The sequence below is a fragment of the Chiloscyllium punctatum genome, chromosome 39 (assembly GCF_047496795.1).
Source record: "Chiloscyllium punctatum isolate Juve2018m chromosome 39, sChiPun1.3, whole genome shotgun sequence".
NCBI classification, from domain to species: domain Eukaryota; kingdom Metazoa; phylum Chordata; class Chondrichthyes; order Orectolobiformes; family Hemiscylliidae; genus Chiloscyllium; species Chiloscyllium punctatum.
In genome coordinates this window covers 22,903,404-22,922,615 of record NC_092777.1, presented here as the reverse complement: position 1 = coordinate 22,922,615, position 19,212 = coordinate 22,903,404, and the positions used below count along the sequence as shown (strand labels likewise).

Genomic DNA, 19,212 nt, shown 5'->3' with positions numbered 1-19,212 from the left:
TGGAAGATGGTATTTGTCGGAGGCTGGAACGTGAAATCGAAAACTTTCCCAACTTCTATTATCCACCTCTAAAATGAAAGTCCAGACCCACCCTCCCATTCTGAGCAAGGATGAAGCTTCACATAGACGTTCACAACGTACAAAATTAAAGCAGAGCTTGTTTTGTATACAACACTGCATACATAGGATGGCACGTGGATAGCACTGCAGCCTCTCGGCGCCAGGGACCCAGTTCAATCCCAGCCTCGGGTAGCTGTCTGTGTGGAGTTTGCACATTCTTCCCGTGTCTGCGTGGGTTTTCTCCGGATGCTCCGGTTTCCTCCCACAGTCCAAAGATGTGCAGTTCAGGTGAATTGGCCATGGTAAAATGGCCTCACAATGTACACACTAGGAAGGGGTAACTACAGTAAATGTGGGGTTACTGGGACATGATGGGATTCTCTTCAGAGAGTTGGTGCAGACTTGATGGTCAAAATGGCCTCCATCTGCACTATAGGGATTCTACGATTCTAGATATGGTGGAAGTCCCATATACCAAGTCAGGTGGACTAAAACATCAGAATGGACTTTAACAACACACGTATTATTAACAGGATTCATTGTTTATGATAGAAAGAAGATTTTTTTCATGAAATAATCTGAAGTGAAGAACTAGTGTGAAGGTATAAGAGATTATTTCAAGGGTGTACATGAAAACATTTCTATCACAGGATTTGCATTTGTTTCAGCCATTTTTAATTCCAGTCCAGTGATCACAGAGTAGCAGTATGGAAATTAATATCAGCCCCAGTAATCAAAATAATACACCAACTTCCACTGACCTCCAGTAGCCTGTACACATCTTCAGGTAATTCCTGTTCATAGGTCTTCAGGAGTTCTATGGTCTGTTTAAGGGGCTCAAACATCTCATTAGTTGTGACCTGTCTCTCTTTCACAGCCATGAGGTGGCCCATAACATGAATTAGGCCATTCAAATCACCTTCTTCAACCTTCTGGCGTAAACCTCCTTCCGCTATCTCGATAAACGCTTGGAGATCAGTCAGACTGAATGGGGCGAGGAAAAAGGATTTGAAGGAAAAGGTGAACAAGACACCAGCATCAAGACAGCACATTGATTTTATATTACACAGAACATAAAACACAGGCACAAGTAAATCACAACGTATCTGTGATAATTAATTCTTTTGCACCAGGCGTGTCCTCCCATACCAAATGCCTTATCTTAACACATTTCCTCATCCTTTATGTACAGATCTGGCTCTTTTGAAAACATCTTAGCTGCATTCCTCAAATTTTCTATCATGGTGCATTTCATATTCTAGACGAAGTTTTTTTTCTCTGTTTGAAATATCAGTAACTACCTGAACTGATGGTCCCCAGGTTTTCAGTCGCTCAGGTGGAAACATTCTCTCCACATCTACCTTGGCCAACCACTACTTCATCATTTCAAAGGCCTCCATAAAGTTCTCTCCTTCCCCTTCCACCAAAACGTGTTTAACCTTTCCCAATAGCCATAAGTGCCCAGTTCATCCTGTATTTCCTCCAGTGTTTATACATCCTTTCATTCGATAGCCTGAAGCAGACTGCACACAGCATACTAAATGCAGCCTGATCAAGATATCACACAAGCTTAACATAAACTTAATTAGTTTTAAATGCTATAATATCTGTAAATACATTCCGGAGTGTTATTCATATTTTTCAATGTTTTGCTAACTGGTAAGGCTGTTTGTAATGATTTCCTTACCTATAAGTATGTAACAATTTCCTTACCTATGACTATGTAACAATTTCCTTACCAATAACCATGAATGGCTTTGTACTTAGTCCTATATACACAGTGAATACTGGAAGAGTGGGCGTGGAGGATACATGGGGTCCATGGGAGGGGTATGGAGGAGGAATCTGGAATAGGAGGGCACATGGAGGTGGCACAGAGGGTATGAGAGGCCATGAAGGAAGCGTGCAGACATGTGAAGAGCTTTACAGGATTTAAGTTGAGTCTTACCTGTTTGTTACATGGTCAATCAGGTGTTGTTTGAACATAAGGCTCCATTTCTTAATGATATTCAACAGAGTAGACTTGAATGGTCTGGCATCAATTCGCATCCAGCTGTCAAATATGTTGATGGACTCCAAATGATTCACCTCATCATAGATCTTTTCGTAAGAGTCAACTTGTTCTTTATACTGCTCGAGTGTTGGGGGACTTTCTGGCACACCATCTTCTGCATGAGCCTCAATTTCTTCAGCAGTAAGAACGTGTCCATAGAGAAGGAATTGGCGCATAAACTCCTTGCGGTCGTCAACCCACAGATAAGCATACTGCTCAAAGGAATTCTGATAGTTGCAGCATTTTGCCATGACTTGTTGTATGCTGTCCATCAGGTTTTGACGCATGTCTACCAGGTCAGCCATGTCTTCCATATCAGCCTGATTTTTAAAATTCAGCAAAGAAGGACATTGGTTAGGCCACTCCTGGATACTGTGTTCAATTCTGGTCTCCCCGCTATAGGAAAGATGCTGTGAAACTTGAAAGGGTTCAGAAAACATTTACAAGGGTGTTGGCAGGGTTAGAGGATTTGAGCTATAGGGAGAGAGGGGCTGGGGCTATCGTCTCTGGAGCATCTGAAGCCAAACAGTGACCTTATAAAAGTTTATAAAATCATGAGGGGTATGGATAGGGTGAATAGTCAATGTCTTTTCCCAAATTTAGGGGAGTCCAAAACTAGAGGTCACAGATTTAAAGTGAGAGAGGAAGGGACAACTTTTTCACACAGAAGGTGGTGCATGTATGGAATGAGCTGCAAAGGAAGTGGTAGAGGCTGGTACAATTACAACATCTAAAAGGCATCTGTATGGATATATGAATAGGAAGGGTTTAGAGGCATATGGGCCAAATGCTGGCAAATAGGACTAGACTAGTTTGAAATATCTGGTCAGCATGAACAAGTTGGACCAAAGGGCCTATTTTCTATGCTGTACATCTCTATGATTCAATGATAACTAAGACATAAGGAACAGCCAATACAAAATACTTAGAGAAGATGCAGCCACAAAGCAAGAAGGTTGTGAAAACCACAAATCCAAAACTAAGTAGTTTTAGTCTATAACAAACAATCTCATTATGATTTCTTCAGACTGCAGTAACCACAAAGGGATGGAAAGAGACAATACCAGGCTGATAAACTACATAACAAAAACTAAAATAAAATCAGAAGTTAAGTTACTTCGTGTTATAACAAAAGTTTGAGTGAAAGGTTCATTAATTTAAATTCAACAAGTTTCAGATATCCCTTTGCTAATCTCCCAGCAAGCTGACAGGGCTAACGTATACTACATGGTTTATCATGAAGTCTTCAAGAATGAATAACAATTAAATATTCAGTTCAGTTTAAACTGGGGAAAAAGTAGAAGAATTGAATCTGTCGCATTTCAGAATTGAACAAAACTGTATGGTGTATGTGATTTGTGAATAGTCACAATTTAGCACTTCATCTGAAAACTAAAATTTCATTGCATCGCCCACTTCAACTTCATGATTAAAATAAAACACTGCTTGGTCATACAACAGAGAAAAATGTATCTTTGATTGGCCTGCACTGAAAACATGGAGCAAACACTAATGGACTTCAATATCCCAATAAAGAAGACTGTTAACAGGATTGGTGGATGAACTAGAAGAAAGGAACACTGAAAGATATTAAACAGAGCAATTTTAGTGTGACCTCTCCCTGACTTCAGTGGAGCATAATAATAAACAGTGTGTGAAACCCTAACTGCATGTAGTCACCCATAGTTCCCAGGAGGGTTAGGTTAAATTGAGCCCCAGCTATCTTATGTTGAGATCATACATAGTGGAGAAGCTTACCTGATAGTGAGGGAAGGTGTTGTGTTCTGCCAACCTGGGCACCAAGGACGACATCTTGAAAACATCATTAATCAGTCCATCGACCATGTCATAGAAGCTGTCGCTGGTGCCCATCTCAAGAGATGGACGGAAAACCAAGTCTAGCGAGACCAAATCTAACTGGGCTTCAAACAATGGCGCAAATCCTGCATTAGGATCTGTACAGAACAGAAGAAGAATAATAGAACTAGCCTGATGTGAGAACGTGAGTTACTACTATGAATTGGCAGCTTATGATGTCAATTCCAAAGGAATACAAACATAAGTTTTTAAAAGATTCCATTTCTGAATAGACAACCTTTCTTCTTCATATGGTGTAAAAGCCATCCCACATATTCTATTGTCTCAATTGCATCAACAATACTAGAATAAGCAATGTACTGGTATTGATGTCAGGACACAATCGTCAAGTCCAGTCTGGACCGAGAGCACAGCAATCGAAATTACTCTTCAAATATTAAATTGCTGACATATTTCAATATTCTGTGGAGAAATTAACTTACTTAACAATACCACAGACTTAGAAAATGCATATGATAGTTTAACTTTTCTCAGTCCTGTCTGTTTCTGGTCTTTTCGAAAATTCACACCCTCTGATCTTGGACCAAAGACAACAATGAAGTCACAAAAATAGTAGCAAGGACAAGAAAGCAATTATAATAATACTGCAGAGTATTGGAAATGGCAACATGAGAAAGGCCCAAGGGAAAGGTTTGAAGACTAAGGTTGCACTTTCTTTAAAGTGCAAGATGGTCATATCCATATTACATAACTTTATGTTTTCCCACATAGAGCTGGAGCCTGCAAATGTTATAACAAATGTTGCAGAGTTATAAATGTTGTGTCCCATGGAATACTCAATCTCATTAGCAGTTGTGTGAAGATAATATTCCTTAAATATTCTATAAAACTGTTTTCAGAAATTATCTTTCAGACAACCTTGACAATAACTCACTACATACAGTCAACAGTGCAAATAAAATGGAATCTGATTATTCCAGCAAGGAATTTAGGAAAACATGAGTTTTGCTCTCCAATTTGTCAAATTGTAGTTTCGCACATTTCCACAAAACCACCAGGATTGGTAAAAGGACTTGTTCAAGCCAAATAAAGGAAAGTAAATGCTGTTCATTTGTGAAGAAAAATATTGTAATTCGATTCTGTTCCATAATGATGGAAGGAATCTGACTAAATGGATGCAAATGTTTAGCGTGTGCATGCTTTACCAATGAGCCAATAAAGAAACCACATGTCTGGACTTTTACTGGTGGCAGTGAGCAGGGAAAAACAAAAAAAGTCATGGTGGTTTTGTTAGCAGGAAAGTCATTCAGATGTGTGTAATAACACTTTGAGGTATATAAAAAAAAGGATTTGAAGTTTAAAGATTTCTGGTGTTTATCTTCTCTCCCATGCGTAATTGTGAACGTATATCTGAAAGTATTGAGTTCTTTACCTAATAAGGAATGTACTTGGGACGTAATTATTAAATATAAGCTCCTGTTAGACTGAAGGATCTAATATGCACAGTTGAATCTCAAAACATTGTGGGTCTACCCACAGGTATTGTGCAACTCCGTGTTATAGAAAAATCACGCTTTAGAAACTGTGGTTAAAGTATTGGTGATGTTACAGCCAGTACATGTTTTAAAAACGTACACTTTAGAAACAGTGTCCCCAATTTGTCAACCGCATTACCGCGAATTCACGTTAACAAAATGCGCGTTATAGCAGAACGACCTGTGTACCAAATGGATTGAAGCAGTACAAAAAGGTAGCTCACCACCTCTCCAGGTAACTAGTGATGGGCAATAAATGCTGGTCCAGCCAGCAACACCTACGTTAAATAAGAGAAAAGCTACTATGACAGCTTGATAAATATTTTGGTAAATAATTAGTAAGCAGTCCAGCATTAAAAGGTAATATTGAAGCTGCACCAAATCCAACTGTTATAAAAATGGACATAACAATACTACTTGTAACTGAATGTATTTTCGATTGAGCACCCCTACAAAAAAAATCATGCCCTGTATAATCTCGAGCATGAGTTAATCCCAGACTAAACTTTGGTGTACAGGTGCACGACTTCAAGGCTTTCAGATGATATGAAAAGCACAAAACACAGAAACTAGGAGCAGTAGTAGGCATTTGGATCTTCAAGCCCAATCCACCATTCAATATCTTATATTTTAATTCCATATTCCACTTTTTCTCCACATCCTGTGATGCCCTTAATATCTAAAAACCTATCTAACTCTCTCTTGATTACATTCTTACCATTTGCCTTCCTAATTGCCTGCTACACCTGCTTATTTACTTTAATTGACTGATATTCAAAGACAACCAAATCTCTTCACACAAACACATTTCCCAATATATTACCATTTAAATAATACCTTTAGTTTTTTTACACTGACACTATAAGTTCACATTTATCCATGTTGTACAGCATCTACCATATTTTTGCCCTCACACTCAACTTATCCAGATTGTCCTGAACTGTCATTACAATCTCCACAAAACTCACAATCCCACCTAGCTTTGTGTCCTCAATAAACTTGAAAATATTTCATTTGGTTCCCAAATAACTGTTTGTAAACGGAGCAAAATACCCACTCTTTGTTTCCAGGCTTTCAACCAACTCTCAATTCATGCCAGTATACCATCCCCAAATTCCATGTGATTTAATTTTGCCCACTAACCTCTTATGTAAGACCTTATCAAAAGCTTTCTTGACATCCAAATACACCACATCCACTGGTTCTCTCTTATCTATTTTACTAGTTTCATCATCAATAAAATCCAGTAGATTAGTTCAACATGAATTTCCTTTCATGAATCCATGTGGACATTGTCTAATTCCATTAAAGCTTTCTACATGTCCTGTTATCAGGCCTTTTATAATAGACTCTAGTGTTTTCCCTACTACTGATGTTACAAAAAACTTGGAAACATTGTCAATTGTGAGGATAGTGTAGAGCTTCAAAAGGACAAAGACAAGTTGGATGAAGGACAGTGTGGAATGATGTGAAATGATTCATTTTGATAGGAAGAATATAAAGAGACATAAAAAATGACACAATTCTCAACAGGGTGCAGGATCAGAAGGTTCTGGGTATACTTATGCATAGATCATTGAAGGAGGTAGGACATGTTGAGAGTGTAATTAGTAGATAATAGTGGCCTGAGTTTTATTAAAAGCAAGTAGCTAATGTTGATAAAGCTTTAATTCAGTTTCAGGCAGAGTGTTTCAGTCAGTTTTGGTACCATGCTGTAAGAAGGGCATGAAGCCATCAACGAGAAGGCAGAAATGTTTAACAAGAATCACAGTACTAGGAAAGAGGAACTTCAACGATGAATATTCAAAAGCTTGAGGGATCTTGATAGTGTTGATATGGAGAAACTGTTTGTACTTGTGAAAGGATCAAGGATGAGAGTGTGAAGTTTTAAAGTAATTGGAAAAAGAAGCAATAATGTTCTGAGAGAAAGTTTTTTTTTCGCACAGTGATGGTTAGGATCTGAAATGCAGCTCTGAGAGTGTGATGGAATTGGAATTGGGCGATTATCTAAAAAGGATAAATGTGCAGAGTAGTAAGGGGAAAGAAGGAGAAGGACATGAAGGGAGCTGCTCGTTCAGAGACCGGGACAAATACAATGAACCAAATGGCATCCTTCTGCTCTATAACAAGTCTGTAATTCTGTAATTCCATCAGCAGAGTCACAAAACCCACATAATGTTGCCTGAGGCAACTCCTACAAGGAGAGTGGGCTCATACGTTGGAAGGTCAGAAAGATTGTGCCTTGCACTGAATAAACGAGTTACCCATGCATCACCACAGCTTCAGTAGGTATCAGATTCAAAAAGTGTAGCGCTGGAAAAGCACAGCAGGTCAGACAGCATCTGAGGAACAGGAGAGTCGACTTTCCAGGCTTAAGCTCTTCATCAGTCTCTCAGCCCCCTTCTCCCCTCCAACATTCCTGATGAAGGGCTTATGCCCGAAACAGTGACTCCCCTGCTCCTTGGATGCGACCTGTGCTTTTCCAGCACCACTCTCTCAACTCAGACTCTCCAGCATCTGCAGTCCTCACTTTCTTTCATTAGGTACCAGCAGTCAGTGAATAAACAGCATCTGTGATCCACACAAAAGGTCACGAGCTGGGTGAGGGGGCGATATTTCTCAACAAAAAACAAGTAAAGGTATTAGCGCAGAATTACTTGTGTGAAAAATAACCGTGAGTTTAAAGTGCACACTGATGTCAGTGTGTAAAGAAATCAGCCATTTGTGGCAAGGAAGAGATATTCTGTGAGAAATATTAGAAACAAAAAGTATATAAAAATCAATTATATATAAAAAAAAGAAAATACTTTTAAAAACCAAACAAATTGAACATATGAGGTCACTATATATTTGCGATTAAGAAAGTTTGTGATATAAATAGATAATTCTCACCAGTATTTTCTGTAAAGTAATTCAGAGAGGATTCAATAGCATTGAAGAAACCATCAATGACCATTTCATCAATGTAGTCAACATATGCCTTCCAGTCACTTGAAGTTTCATCTGCTTGGAATAGACTCAGATTTTCCTGATGAATTATAAATGCATTATTTGAGTTATAAATAAAAGTCAAATCAAAGTATTCCATGGTTCATATAAGTAAATCAGTTACCACAATTTGATATATGAAAACAAAATATTTGTATAATTCATGCCTGAATCCAGTGTCATTGCTGGATATATTGTGGTTATGCTGAGGAGTTACTTTCATTCTACAGAATAACCAACTCAATAGGAAAAGAGAAACTGGGATTCCACAAGAATCCTGAACATTTCAGCCATCGGACTCTAAAGGACTTCACTCTCTTCTGACTCAAAACATTCCTTTTGTTAAGTCTCAGCTTTTAGTCAACATCCCAGTGTTAAAACTGCCAAACACCTTTTCCTCCTTTAAACAATGCTTGCCCTATTCTGTTGATCCATCCTGCCTTCTTCCTCAGTCCTGGTGGCTGTTTTCCCATGAGGAGATTGGCCTGCATGGTTAAACAGTCTTGACCCTGCTACATACTTAGGACTCAAGGCCAGTAGTCAGAGGCCAAATGCTAAACCTGTAGCAATGGACCACCCTGATGAACAAAGAAACCTAGAGACTCTTCAGTGCAGTTCCTTTAACAGCACTTTCCAAACATGCAACCACAAGGACAGCATATGCAAGGAAATAGTGCCTACAAGTTCCCTTCCACGATGCTCACCAGCCTGATTCAGAACTGTATCCCTGTTCCTTTGCTGTCACTGTGTAAAAATCCTGGAACTCCTTTGTAACAGCACTGTGGGTGTATTTATACACCAAGGAATGCAATCAACCAAGAAGATGGCTAACTATTACATTTTCAAGTGCAATTGGGAAAAGGTAATTAATCCTGGCCAAACATCCTTCAAAAACAATAAACTTTTAAAAGATATATAAATCTTAACTGCATATTGAATTTTGTAATTTCTAAAGGTCCAAACGTAACAAAAACTGATCAAAGATTTCAGGCCAAGAAATGTATACTACAGTTATCATTAGATTATAAATTGCTCAGAGTGTGAAGTGAACATGACTAATTAGAAAAATATGCAGAGATCCAGTGTGTCAGATGGTGAGAATGTCAAACACTCTACCACGTGGAATGACCGAAGAAAATGATATAGACAGATGTAAGGTCTTAGGTAAGCACAGCGGGGAGGAAAGGCTTGAATAATATGTTGACAGGGCGAGGTAAACTCATGTGAGATGAACTTATGTAAAATGAGGAGTGTACAGGGCATAAACAACAGTGGGCCAAGTGACCTATTTCTGTTCCGAATTCCATGCAAGATTTCTTTCCACTAGATACTCTTTCAATTGTTTGGAAACGGTTCATGCTGGCATGAGGAACAATCTTTCATTTTCAGTCTATTTTATGGAATTTTGTCAGCCAGTTAACCTCAGGGATGGAACTCAGCTGGCAAATTTGAGAGCAGAAGTTAGCAGTACTTCTTTGGTAAATTTGTTCTTGGAAAGTAGGCTTCACTGTGCACGCCTGAGGGTGGTAGCGTGATCACGGCTATTGCTAAACAGCTCCTACATTCTACGGTTATAACCCGGAGGGAAGAGCCAACAAAAGAGAATTTGGAAATGAATGCACTGGAGCTCCATTTTGGAGAAGGGTCAGACCAGCAAATAAGTGGGATGTGTCTTTTTAAGAGAAAGTTGTATGCTGCTCACGGTAATTCTCAGGTTCTACTTTCCTCCATTTTATCACCACCATCTTTTCTATGGATTCTCCTCTTTACTCATCTCCACATCAACTTCCAACTACCTACTGGGTGGACAATATTTTGCTAATATTCGTCCCCTCTTCAAGATGACCCTGAAGTGAATTTTGGGGAAATTTTGAAGTGCAGCTGTGAGGGAAAAGGGGCACATCCACTAGTTAGTACTTGAGCAGAAACCTAATGAGATTGGCTGGGATGAAAAATTGAAAGCAACCAAAATTGATAACTTAAATATATTTCTTGAGAAAAAATGTGACAATTGTTTCTGGACCACGTCTCATTGAATAAAGGTGTTACCGAGCAGACTTAGTAAAGTTACAATTCCAGGTATTCACAATAAACCACAAATGAAATAGTTTCAATTGGTTCTAGACCATGTCTTATTTTAATATAATTTAGTGCCCAAAATATTCAAAATGAACAATGGGATTCTAACATCTTGCATGTAAGTATCTACTTGAGATTATTTGACATATTCTTATGAGGATTGTTGTGAGGAGGTCTTTTAAAATATTCACAAGACATAAACTAAGAGTAAACAGAGACTCCGTTGAAAGATTTTTTCCCCCCATTCTGTTAAATTGGCCTGGAGGTCTGATCTTACTGTACCTTCACCAATGAGTGGATCTTTTCACCAGTTTGTTGAATTAAACTGTAGCGCTTTTCAAGTCGTTCATTCTTGTCATCCAGATTGAGAAGAGCATCCTTTTTCCCTTCCTTCCTCTCAAACAAGGGAGACACCCACGTCTTCATAATATTCCGTATTGCAGTGACATTGTCTTTTGTTTTCTGCACTCGGCTCTCCAAATCATGAACCATATCTCGAACTGCTTGGATGTAATCCCAGATCCCTTACAAAATATAAACAAGAATGTATTAAGCAGAATGGATTGCTGATGCATTCTTAAGTTTCTTCAGTGATAAGGCTCAATCTATCTAGATTTTCTTCTATTAGCTTGCTAATTATTATTTTGTACCACTAAGGATTTTTAAAATTTGTTCCTATAATTCATCGTTAGGTCTCAACATGCCACAATCAAACTCTGGTGAGTTTCTGATCAATTTTACTGAAGCAGTTATTAATCTTGAGAGAATGCTACCTCAGTATTCTGATGGAACAAAACAGCCTTACGAGAGCCTTTAATAGGAAAAGTTGGCTCATAGAAGGAATGCAAGGTAATCAACTTTTCAACAGATCAGCAGAAACTTTATGACTGGGGCTCGAACGATATGCAAGAAAATGCCGAATGATAAGATCTAAGTCCTTTCCTGAATAGCTCCCCTTTCCATAACCAAGCACTAGAATATCACTGGAAAGCTTGGCTTTCAATGGATTTCCCACTTAGTCTGAGAAATTCTCTTCCCTAGCAGAAGTTAACATTTCTTCAAATGATTCAATTTTTCCTTCCCCAATGGCATTGAAAATGAAACACATTTTGAAATTTTCAATGCATTTAAAGTGTACTGTCTTTTCCAGGATAACAGATCATGCACAGAATCACTGGATCCATAGAGTGTTGGAAGCAGACCATTTGGCCCATCGAGTCTACACCAACCCTCTGAAGAGCATCCCAACCAGACCCACTCACCCAACCCCTGTAACCTTGTATTTCCCCGTGGCTATTACACTTAACCTGCACATCTTTGGACTGCAGGAGAAAACTAGAGCAGCCAGAGGAAACCCATGCAGACACGGGGAGAATGTGCAAACTCCACACCAACAGTGGCCCGAGGCTGGAATCAAACCCAGGTCCCCTGGCGCTGCGAAGCAGCAGTGCTAACCACTAAGCCACCCCATGGGAATGTCGGATTCAAAAACAGTGGGCCACTCAGTCGCTCAAACCTGCCCCACCATTCAACAAAATCATGGCTGAGCTGTTCCAGGACTCAACCCTTCTTTCAGGCCAACTTCTCATAGCTGGCAACTCCTCAATATTTCAAACATCTAGCTAATTTAAATACTTTCAGTGATCTAGCTTCCTCAACTCTCTGGTGTAGAGAACTCCAAGTATTCACTACCTGCTCAGAGGAGAATTCACTCTGCAGCTTATTTTTAAATGAGTGTTGTTGGTAACCATGACTACCAGATGGAGATTTGCCCACTTGTGGAAAAATATTCTCAACATCTACCCTGTCAACTCCCCTCAGAATCTTGTGTGTTTCATTAAGAACAGCCCTGATTCATCAAAATGTCTAATGGGTAAAGGCTGAAACTGCATTTGACAAGTTGATTCCTTCAACTCAGGAATCAACCCAGTGAGTGTTTTCTCAGCTGCACCCAATGCAGCTAAAACATTCTTTTAGAAATACGAGAAGCAAAACTTTTCAGAGTATTTCAGCTCTGAGCTCATCAATAGCCTGGACAGTTGGAACACGACTTCCTTGTTATTAAACTCCAACACCTGGCAATGAAGGCCAATACTGCCTTTGCCTTAATTATTTGTTGTATTTGCATGCTGGTACTCAGTTTTTCATACATAAGAACACTCAGATCCCTCTGGTTCTAACTTTTTGGACTCTCTCTCCTTTTAAATAATATTCTGCCCTTTTGATTCTTCTTAGTAAAGTACCTAATATCACACATTCCTACATTAAACACCATCGGCCAAGTTTTTGCCACTCACTCGAACTATTCATATCCCCTTGCAGATTCCTTTTGCCTTCATCATAACACTCCCTCCTTTCTTGGCATCAGCAAATTTAGATGTGTTACACCCTGCCCACTCCTCCAAGTCATTAATACAGGTAGTAAGTAACATGGGCACTCTACTAATTATATCTTTACAACTTGGCTTTTTCAGACATGCTCTGCTGATTGCTAAAGTAAATCCCATTCATCTGGCCTGTGGTTGAGCTGTTGATTGGTTACTCTCCTTTACCGCCTTTGTTAACCATGGGTGGTTCATCTTTCTCACTGAATCCTTCTTCTTGACCTGAATCAATTTTTGCTGGGGATTATGAAACACCTACATAAATGTGTCTGACTACACATCGAATGACATTCCCCTGGATCTATTTTCCCAGCCCGCTTTAGAAAATGCTCAGTCCATCCCTCTGTATTTGCACTTCTTGAAGTTGATCACACTGGTTTAAGATCTAAGTTGCTCTCCCTCAAACTGAATTTTACATTATACCACAGTGTGATTATTACTCACAGAGGAACCTTAACCATGAGATTTCTTATTAAGCCTAACTCATTATTAGATCTAAATTAGCGCCGAAAAATGTGTTGCTGGAAATGTGCAGCAGGTCAGGCAGCATCCAAGGAGCAGGAGAATCAATGTTTCGGGCATAAACCCTTTTTCAGGAATGAGGAAGGTGTGCCAAGCAGGCTAAGATAAAAGGTAGGGAGGAGGGACTTGGGGAGGGGCATTGGGAATGCGATAGGTGGAAGGAGGTTAAGGTGAGGGTAATAGGCCGGAGAAGGGGTGGGGGCGGAGAGGTCGGGAAGAAGATTGCAGGTCAAGAAGGTGGTGCTGAGTCTGAGGGTTGGGACTGAGATAAGGTGGGGGGGAGGGGAAATGAGGAAGCTGGAGAAATCTGTATTCATCCCCTGTGGTTGGAGAGTTCCTAGGCGGAAGATGAAGCAGTCTTCCTCCAGGCGTCGTGTTGCCATGGTCTGGCGATGGAGGAGTCCAAGGACCTGCATGTCCTTGGTGGAGTGGGAGGGGGAGTTAAAGTGTTCAGCCACGGGGCAGTTGGGTTGGTTGGTGCAGGTGTCCCAGAGGTGTTCTCTGAAACGTTCCGCAAGTAGGTGGCCTGTCTCCCCAATGTATAGGAGGCCACATTGGGTGCAGCGGATGCAGTAAATGGTGTGTGTGGAGGTGCAGGTAAATTTGTGACGGATATGAAAGGATCCCTTGGGGTTGGAGCGAAGTGAGGGGGGTGATGTGGACACAAGTTTGGCAATTCTTGCGGTTGCAGGGGAAGGTGCCGGGAGTGGAGGTTGGGTTGGTGGGGGGGTGTGGACCTGACAAGGGAGTCGCGGAGGGAGTGGTCTTTTCAGAACGCTGAGAGGGGAGGGGAGGGAAATATATCCTTGGTGGTGGGGTCTGTCTGGAGGTGGCAGAAATGACGAAAGATGATACAATGTATCTGGAGGTTGGTGAGGTGGTAGGTGAGGACCAGTGGGTTTCTCTCCTAGTGGTGATTGGGGGGGGGGGCGGGGTTCAAGGGCGGAGGAGCAGTAAGTGGAGGAGATGCAGTGGAGAGCATCGTCAACCACCTCTGAGGGGAAATTGCAGTCTTTGAAGGAGGAGGCCATCTGGATTGTTCAGTCGTGGAATTGGTCCTCCTGGGAGCAGATTCGGCGGAGACAAAGGAATTGGGAATATGGGATGGCATTTTTACAGGGGGCAGGGTGCGAGGAGGCGTAATCTAGGTAGCTGTGAGAGTCAGTTGAGTTGGCCGCCCGAGATAGAAATGGAGAGGTCTAGGAAGGGGGGGAGGGGGGGGGGGGGGGGGGGGGGGGGGGGAGGAGTCTGAGACAGTCCAGGTATATTTGAGGTCAGGGTGGAAGGTGTTAGTAAAGTTGATGAACTGTTCAATCTCCTCGTGGGAGCACGAGGTAGCGCCGATACAGTCATCGACGCAGCGGAGGAAAAGGTGGGGGGTGATGCCAGTGTAGCTGCGGAAGATGGACTGCTCCACATATCCGACAAAGAGGCAGGCACAGCTGGGGCCCATGCGGGTGCCCATGGCTACTCCTTTGGTTTGGAGGAAGTGGGAGGATTGGAAAGAGAAGTTGTTCAGAGTGAGGACCAGTTCAGTCAGTCAAAGGAGGGTGTCAGTGGAAGGGTACTGGTTGGTACGGCGGGAAAGGAAGAAGTAAGAAATGAAAAACCTGCGCCCACACCTCCCCCCTCACTTCCCTCCAAGGCCCAAAGTGATCCTTCCATATCCATCACAAATTCACCTGCACCTACACACACATCATTTACTGCATCTGCTGCACCCGATGTGGCCTCCTATACATTGGGGAGACAGGCCAGCTACTTGTGGAACGTTTCAGAGAACACCTCTGGGACACCCGCACCAACCAACCAACCCAACCGCCCTAAAGCGGCTGAACACTTTAACTCCCCCTCCCACTCCACCAAGGACATGCAGGTCCTTGGCCTCCTCCATCGCCAGACCATAGCAACATGACGCCTAGAGGAAGAGCACCTCATCTTCCGCCTAGGAACCCTCCAACCACAAGGGATGAATGCAGATTTCTCCAGCTTCCTCATTTCCCTTCCCCACACCTTATCTCAGTCCCAACCCTCAGACTCAGCACCACCTTCTTGACCTGCAAACTTCTTCCCGACCTCTCCGGCCCCACCCCTTCTCCGACCTATTACCCTCACCTTACCCTCCTTCCACCTATCGCATTACCAATACCCCTCCCCCAAGTCCCTCCTCCCTAACTTTTATCTTAGCCCGCTTGGCACACCTTCCTCATTCCTGAAGAAGGGCTTATGCCCGAAACGTCGATTCTCCTGCTCCTTGGATGCTGCCTGACCTGCTGCGCTTTTCTAGCGACACATTTTTCAGCTCTGATCTCCAGCATCTGCAGCCCTCACTTTCTCCTTCGATCTAAATTAGCCTTGTTCCAGGTAGGCTTTGCAACAAATTCCCAGCCTTGGTCAACTTGTATCCATATCCTCACACTATCAAGTCATATTCATTAATTTCTACTTGTCTTGTCACCTTATCCATCTTGCTACAAATTCTGCAACAGTTCATCAAAATTTGTGATTTGTCCACGACATGGGACCTTCACTGATGCCGACTGTACATTTGAAGAATTATTACCTTCATTCTTCCAGTTCAGCGACACTTCTGCCTCCTTTAATTTGGAGTCAATCCGTTTCACCTGGTCCTCTATGAGGGGGAATTCCACCCCTAGGACAGATGTTTGGACTTTGTTGTACCAGTTTGTCGTCAGGTCCAAGGTGGCTACATATTGTCGGTATGATTCTTTCATGGAGTAGATTTCAGCAGCAGCGTCAGGAATGTTTACAGTATGACGTGCCTCTAAGTACTTAACTTCTCGTAAGACTGAGACCAGCTGTAAATTGCAGAACAACCAAGATGGAAGAAAAAAAGTAATGCACCTGACTGGTATTTTTTTTTTTCTTAGGCTTATCTCTAGAGAATTGCGTTTATAATAAAAACAGCTTTATTCTTTATTTTCTACTTAAAACTAAGAAAGTCTGTAGTGTTAACCTCACTTTGTATGTTTTATGCTATACTATTACTACTGCAATGTTTAACTTTTATCTTTGTTCCTAAGATTCTGTACCTAGGTACTTGAACCTAAGATGGTGCCTTCTGTGGTGACATTGTACACTTCTCACTGCCCCTTTGTACTTGAGTGCACGTGACAATAAAAATCAAAATCAAAACTTGATAAAGGCCACATTGTTTTAAATCAATGCCAAATGATACACATTTCACATCAATCTGACATGACTTCTGGCCCTGATGCACATTGGAGATGAAGGCTGCTCATAATTCCATGCAGATTACTGCAGTCGTATTTTACATTGTCAGGCCTCCCATGCAGCAGTCAGGTCAGAGTCACATTTACCCTCTCCTACGCTGACACAAGCTATCAACCGATATGGATATGAAACACTGTCAAGAGAGTTGTACAGTGCAGCATGGTATTGCATAATAGCAGAACCTGGGTTTAAGCTTGGGAATTTAGTGGTGAGTTTTTCAGATTTCAGATGTTCTATTGTTGGGAGGCTCTAAGTGATCATCACAGCTCAGTCTCCTTCCGATAAGGAAAGAGGAGAATTTTTTAAAATCTGCTTGCGACCCAATCCCTCAGTACTATCTGGAGAGTAAGAGTTTCCCTTCAGTGAATCCTGCAGCACAGTGTAACAGGTACGTGAAGTGGGCACAAAAATTTTAAAAAAGCATTTCTGCCCTGGAAGCAGAGTGGCAGAGATAATATCTGTCTGGACATTTTTTGGAAGTTTAAAACAGGGTAGCATGGCGAGCTAACTGGAAGAAGTATTGAGATGGCCACAGTGCCTCTTCGCTCCCACTGGAGGTCCTTCAATAGGGAGGATTCCTAATACATCAAAGGAGGACATTATACGTGTTGAAGGTATGTACATTTACTGCATTCCTTCAAAAACAGCTGGCACCACCATCAGCTGAGGCTTTACTTTTAACTGCAACAATCCAGATGAGCTGTTTCTCTTGTTGTTTCTGTTTCCCCCAAAGGCCAGTAACTTCTCTTAAGCATTGGTTACATTTCCTCACTTTTCTGAGGTAGTGTACGTGACCTATCATGTGGGTCAAGTTCTACAGCTTAGATGCAGCTCTTGATGGATGCTTCTGCTGCTTATCATTGTACCTGTGCCAAAGTTACCAACTCATCTGTTTCCTAAATCAGAGATACTGAAGCCCCCATTTGGTGCTCGAGACCAACGTTGTCCCTACTAAAGTCTCCACTCATTCTCTTAAGCTGCTGCAAACTGACCCACTTGTTGGTGCAATTGTTTCCTTTGACAAAACCAAGAGACTACCTGGCTGAAATCTATGGGATCCTGAGGGGACGTGGCAGGGCAGGAACTGAGAAGCTGGTTCCTCTTGAGGGGGTGTTTGGAATGAGGGGCACAGTTTAAGCACAGAGAAGGATGGCTCGTCGATGAAATTCGCTTCCACAGAGATAAGTGGAAGTTGAGTTGTGGACAATATTCAAGAGTGAATTAGACGGATACTTGCCCACTAAAGGAGTTATGGGAAACAGACAAAAAAGTGCTTTTAAAGCCACAATGAAATCAACTCTGACCTTACTGAACGGGGGAAATCAGGCTGAGTGGGCCAAATGGCCTACTCACATTTCTTCTAGGCTTATTTTAGCCCCCAAATACATAAATGAAATGGAGAGGGGAAATAAGAAAGGAAAGAGCAGTTATAAAGAGGGGAACTTGAGAAGGTGGGCAGGGAAGAATGGAGAAGCGTGAGAGAATGAGGAATTTGGAAAGGTAGAATGACATACTTGAAGAACACAAATGGAACATAAATACCATAAATCCAAACAGTGAAAAAATGGATTGAGTGTAGGATGTGGCATTTAATCAGATTCTGCATCACTTGAATGTGATTTATTCAGACATGATCTATTCATTAACTGTGACTCACTAATCCAGCCTACTGCTTCAAAAGGTGAACCTATTCCAGACGGAGGACAGTCATACACTTCCACTGATCAACAAAAAGCGAATAAATTTATAAATAAACAAAGCATGGGGAAACTCAGCTGGTCTGGGAGCATCTGTAATGAGAGAAACAGAGTTTACATTTAAGTCCAAAAAGATATTGTTTGGAGTGAATAATGTTGTTAGCCAATGGGGTAAAAATAAAGAAAACATGTATTAATGAAAGTAATTTTAAGGATGCAATACAGTCTGGAGATTCAGACTAAAGATTAAGATTAAGGTTATCTGTAGCACACTTTAAGCTACCAATCAGGATTCCTGATGAAGAGCTTATGTTCAAAACATCAACTCTCCTGCTCCTCAGATGCTGCCTGACTGGTTGTGCTTTTCCAGTGCCACACCTTTTGACTCTCATCTGCAGTCCCCACTTTCTCCCTGTTAGTGCTATATGAGTGGAGTAGGAATGAGGACAGTGAGGACTAAGACCATCCCACTGAGACTAAGACCGTTTTTAAAATTACATAATTAGCAATGTTACTATTTTGAATCAGACCCCTTAAGATTCCAGAGATTTGACAGATCATATGAAAGGTCAGACAGTTTGTTGAACTGATTGTTGTACTTATTGTGGCCTTCACTCTTCCAATTGTCTAATGTCACATCAGTTCATAACTAAAGCACAAGCTTAAAGAAAAACAATAATTGCACAACAATCAATGTCACTGAGGAACAATAGCCCTCCCTTCTCTAAAATATGGCTTTGTATTTAGATACATTCATAAAGCAGAGGACATCAAAAAACCTGCCACCTTAAGCTTCTGTTTCAATAAGCAATCCAGGTTTG

The 19,212-nt window shown here is 41.3% G+C and overlaps 1 protein-coding gene across 2 annotated transcripts in view; it reads right to left on the bottom strand.

Moving 5' to 3' along the window:
* dnah9 (dynein, axonemal, heavy chain 9) overlaps positions 1 to 19,212 on the bottom strand; it is a 507,475-nt gene that overhangs the window by 414,466 nt on the left and 73,797 nt on the right. For both annotated transcript variants that reach the window (XM_072558306.1, XM_072558307.1), the window contains exons 13-18: positions 16,003 to 16,258; positions 10,816 to 11,057; positions 8,359 to 8,494; positions 3,872 to 4,068; positions 2,009 to 2,433; positions 822 to 1,044 (exon numbers count right to left, since the gene is read on the bottom strand). In XM_072558306.1, the coding sequence (XP_072414407.1) occupies positions 822 to 1,044; positions 2,009 to 2,433; positions 3,872 to 4,068; positions 8,359 to 8,494; positions 10,816 to 11,057; positions 16,003 to 16,258 (1,479 nt within the window). The remainder of the gene's footprint in view (positions 1 to 821; positions 1,045 to 2,008; positions 2,434 to 3,871; positions 4,069 to 8,358; positions 8,495 to 10,815; positions 11,058 to 16,002; positions 16,259 to 19,212) is intronic.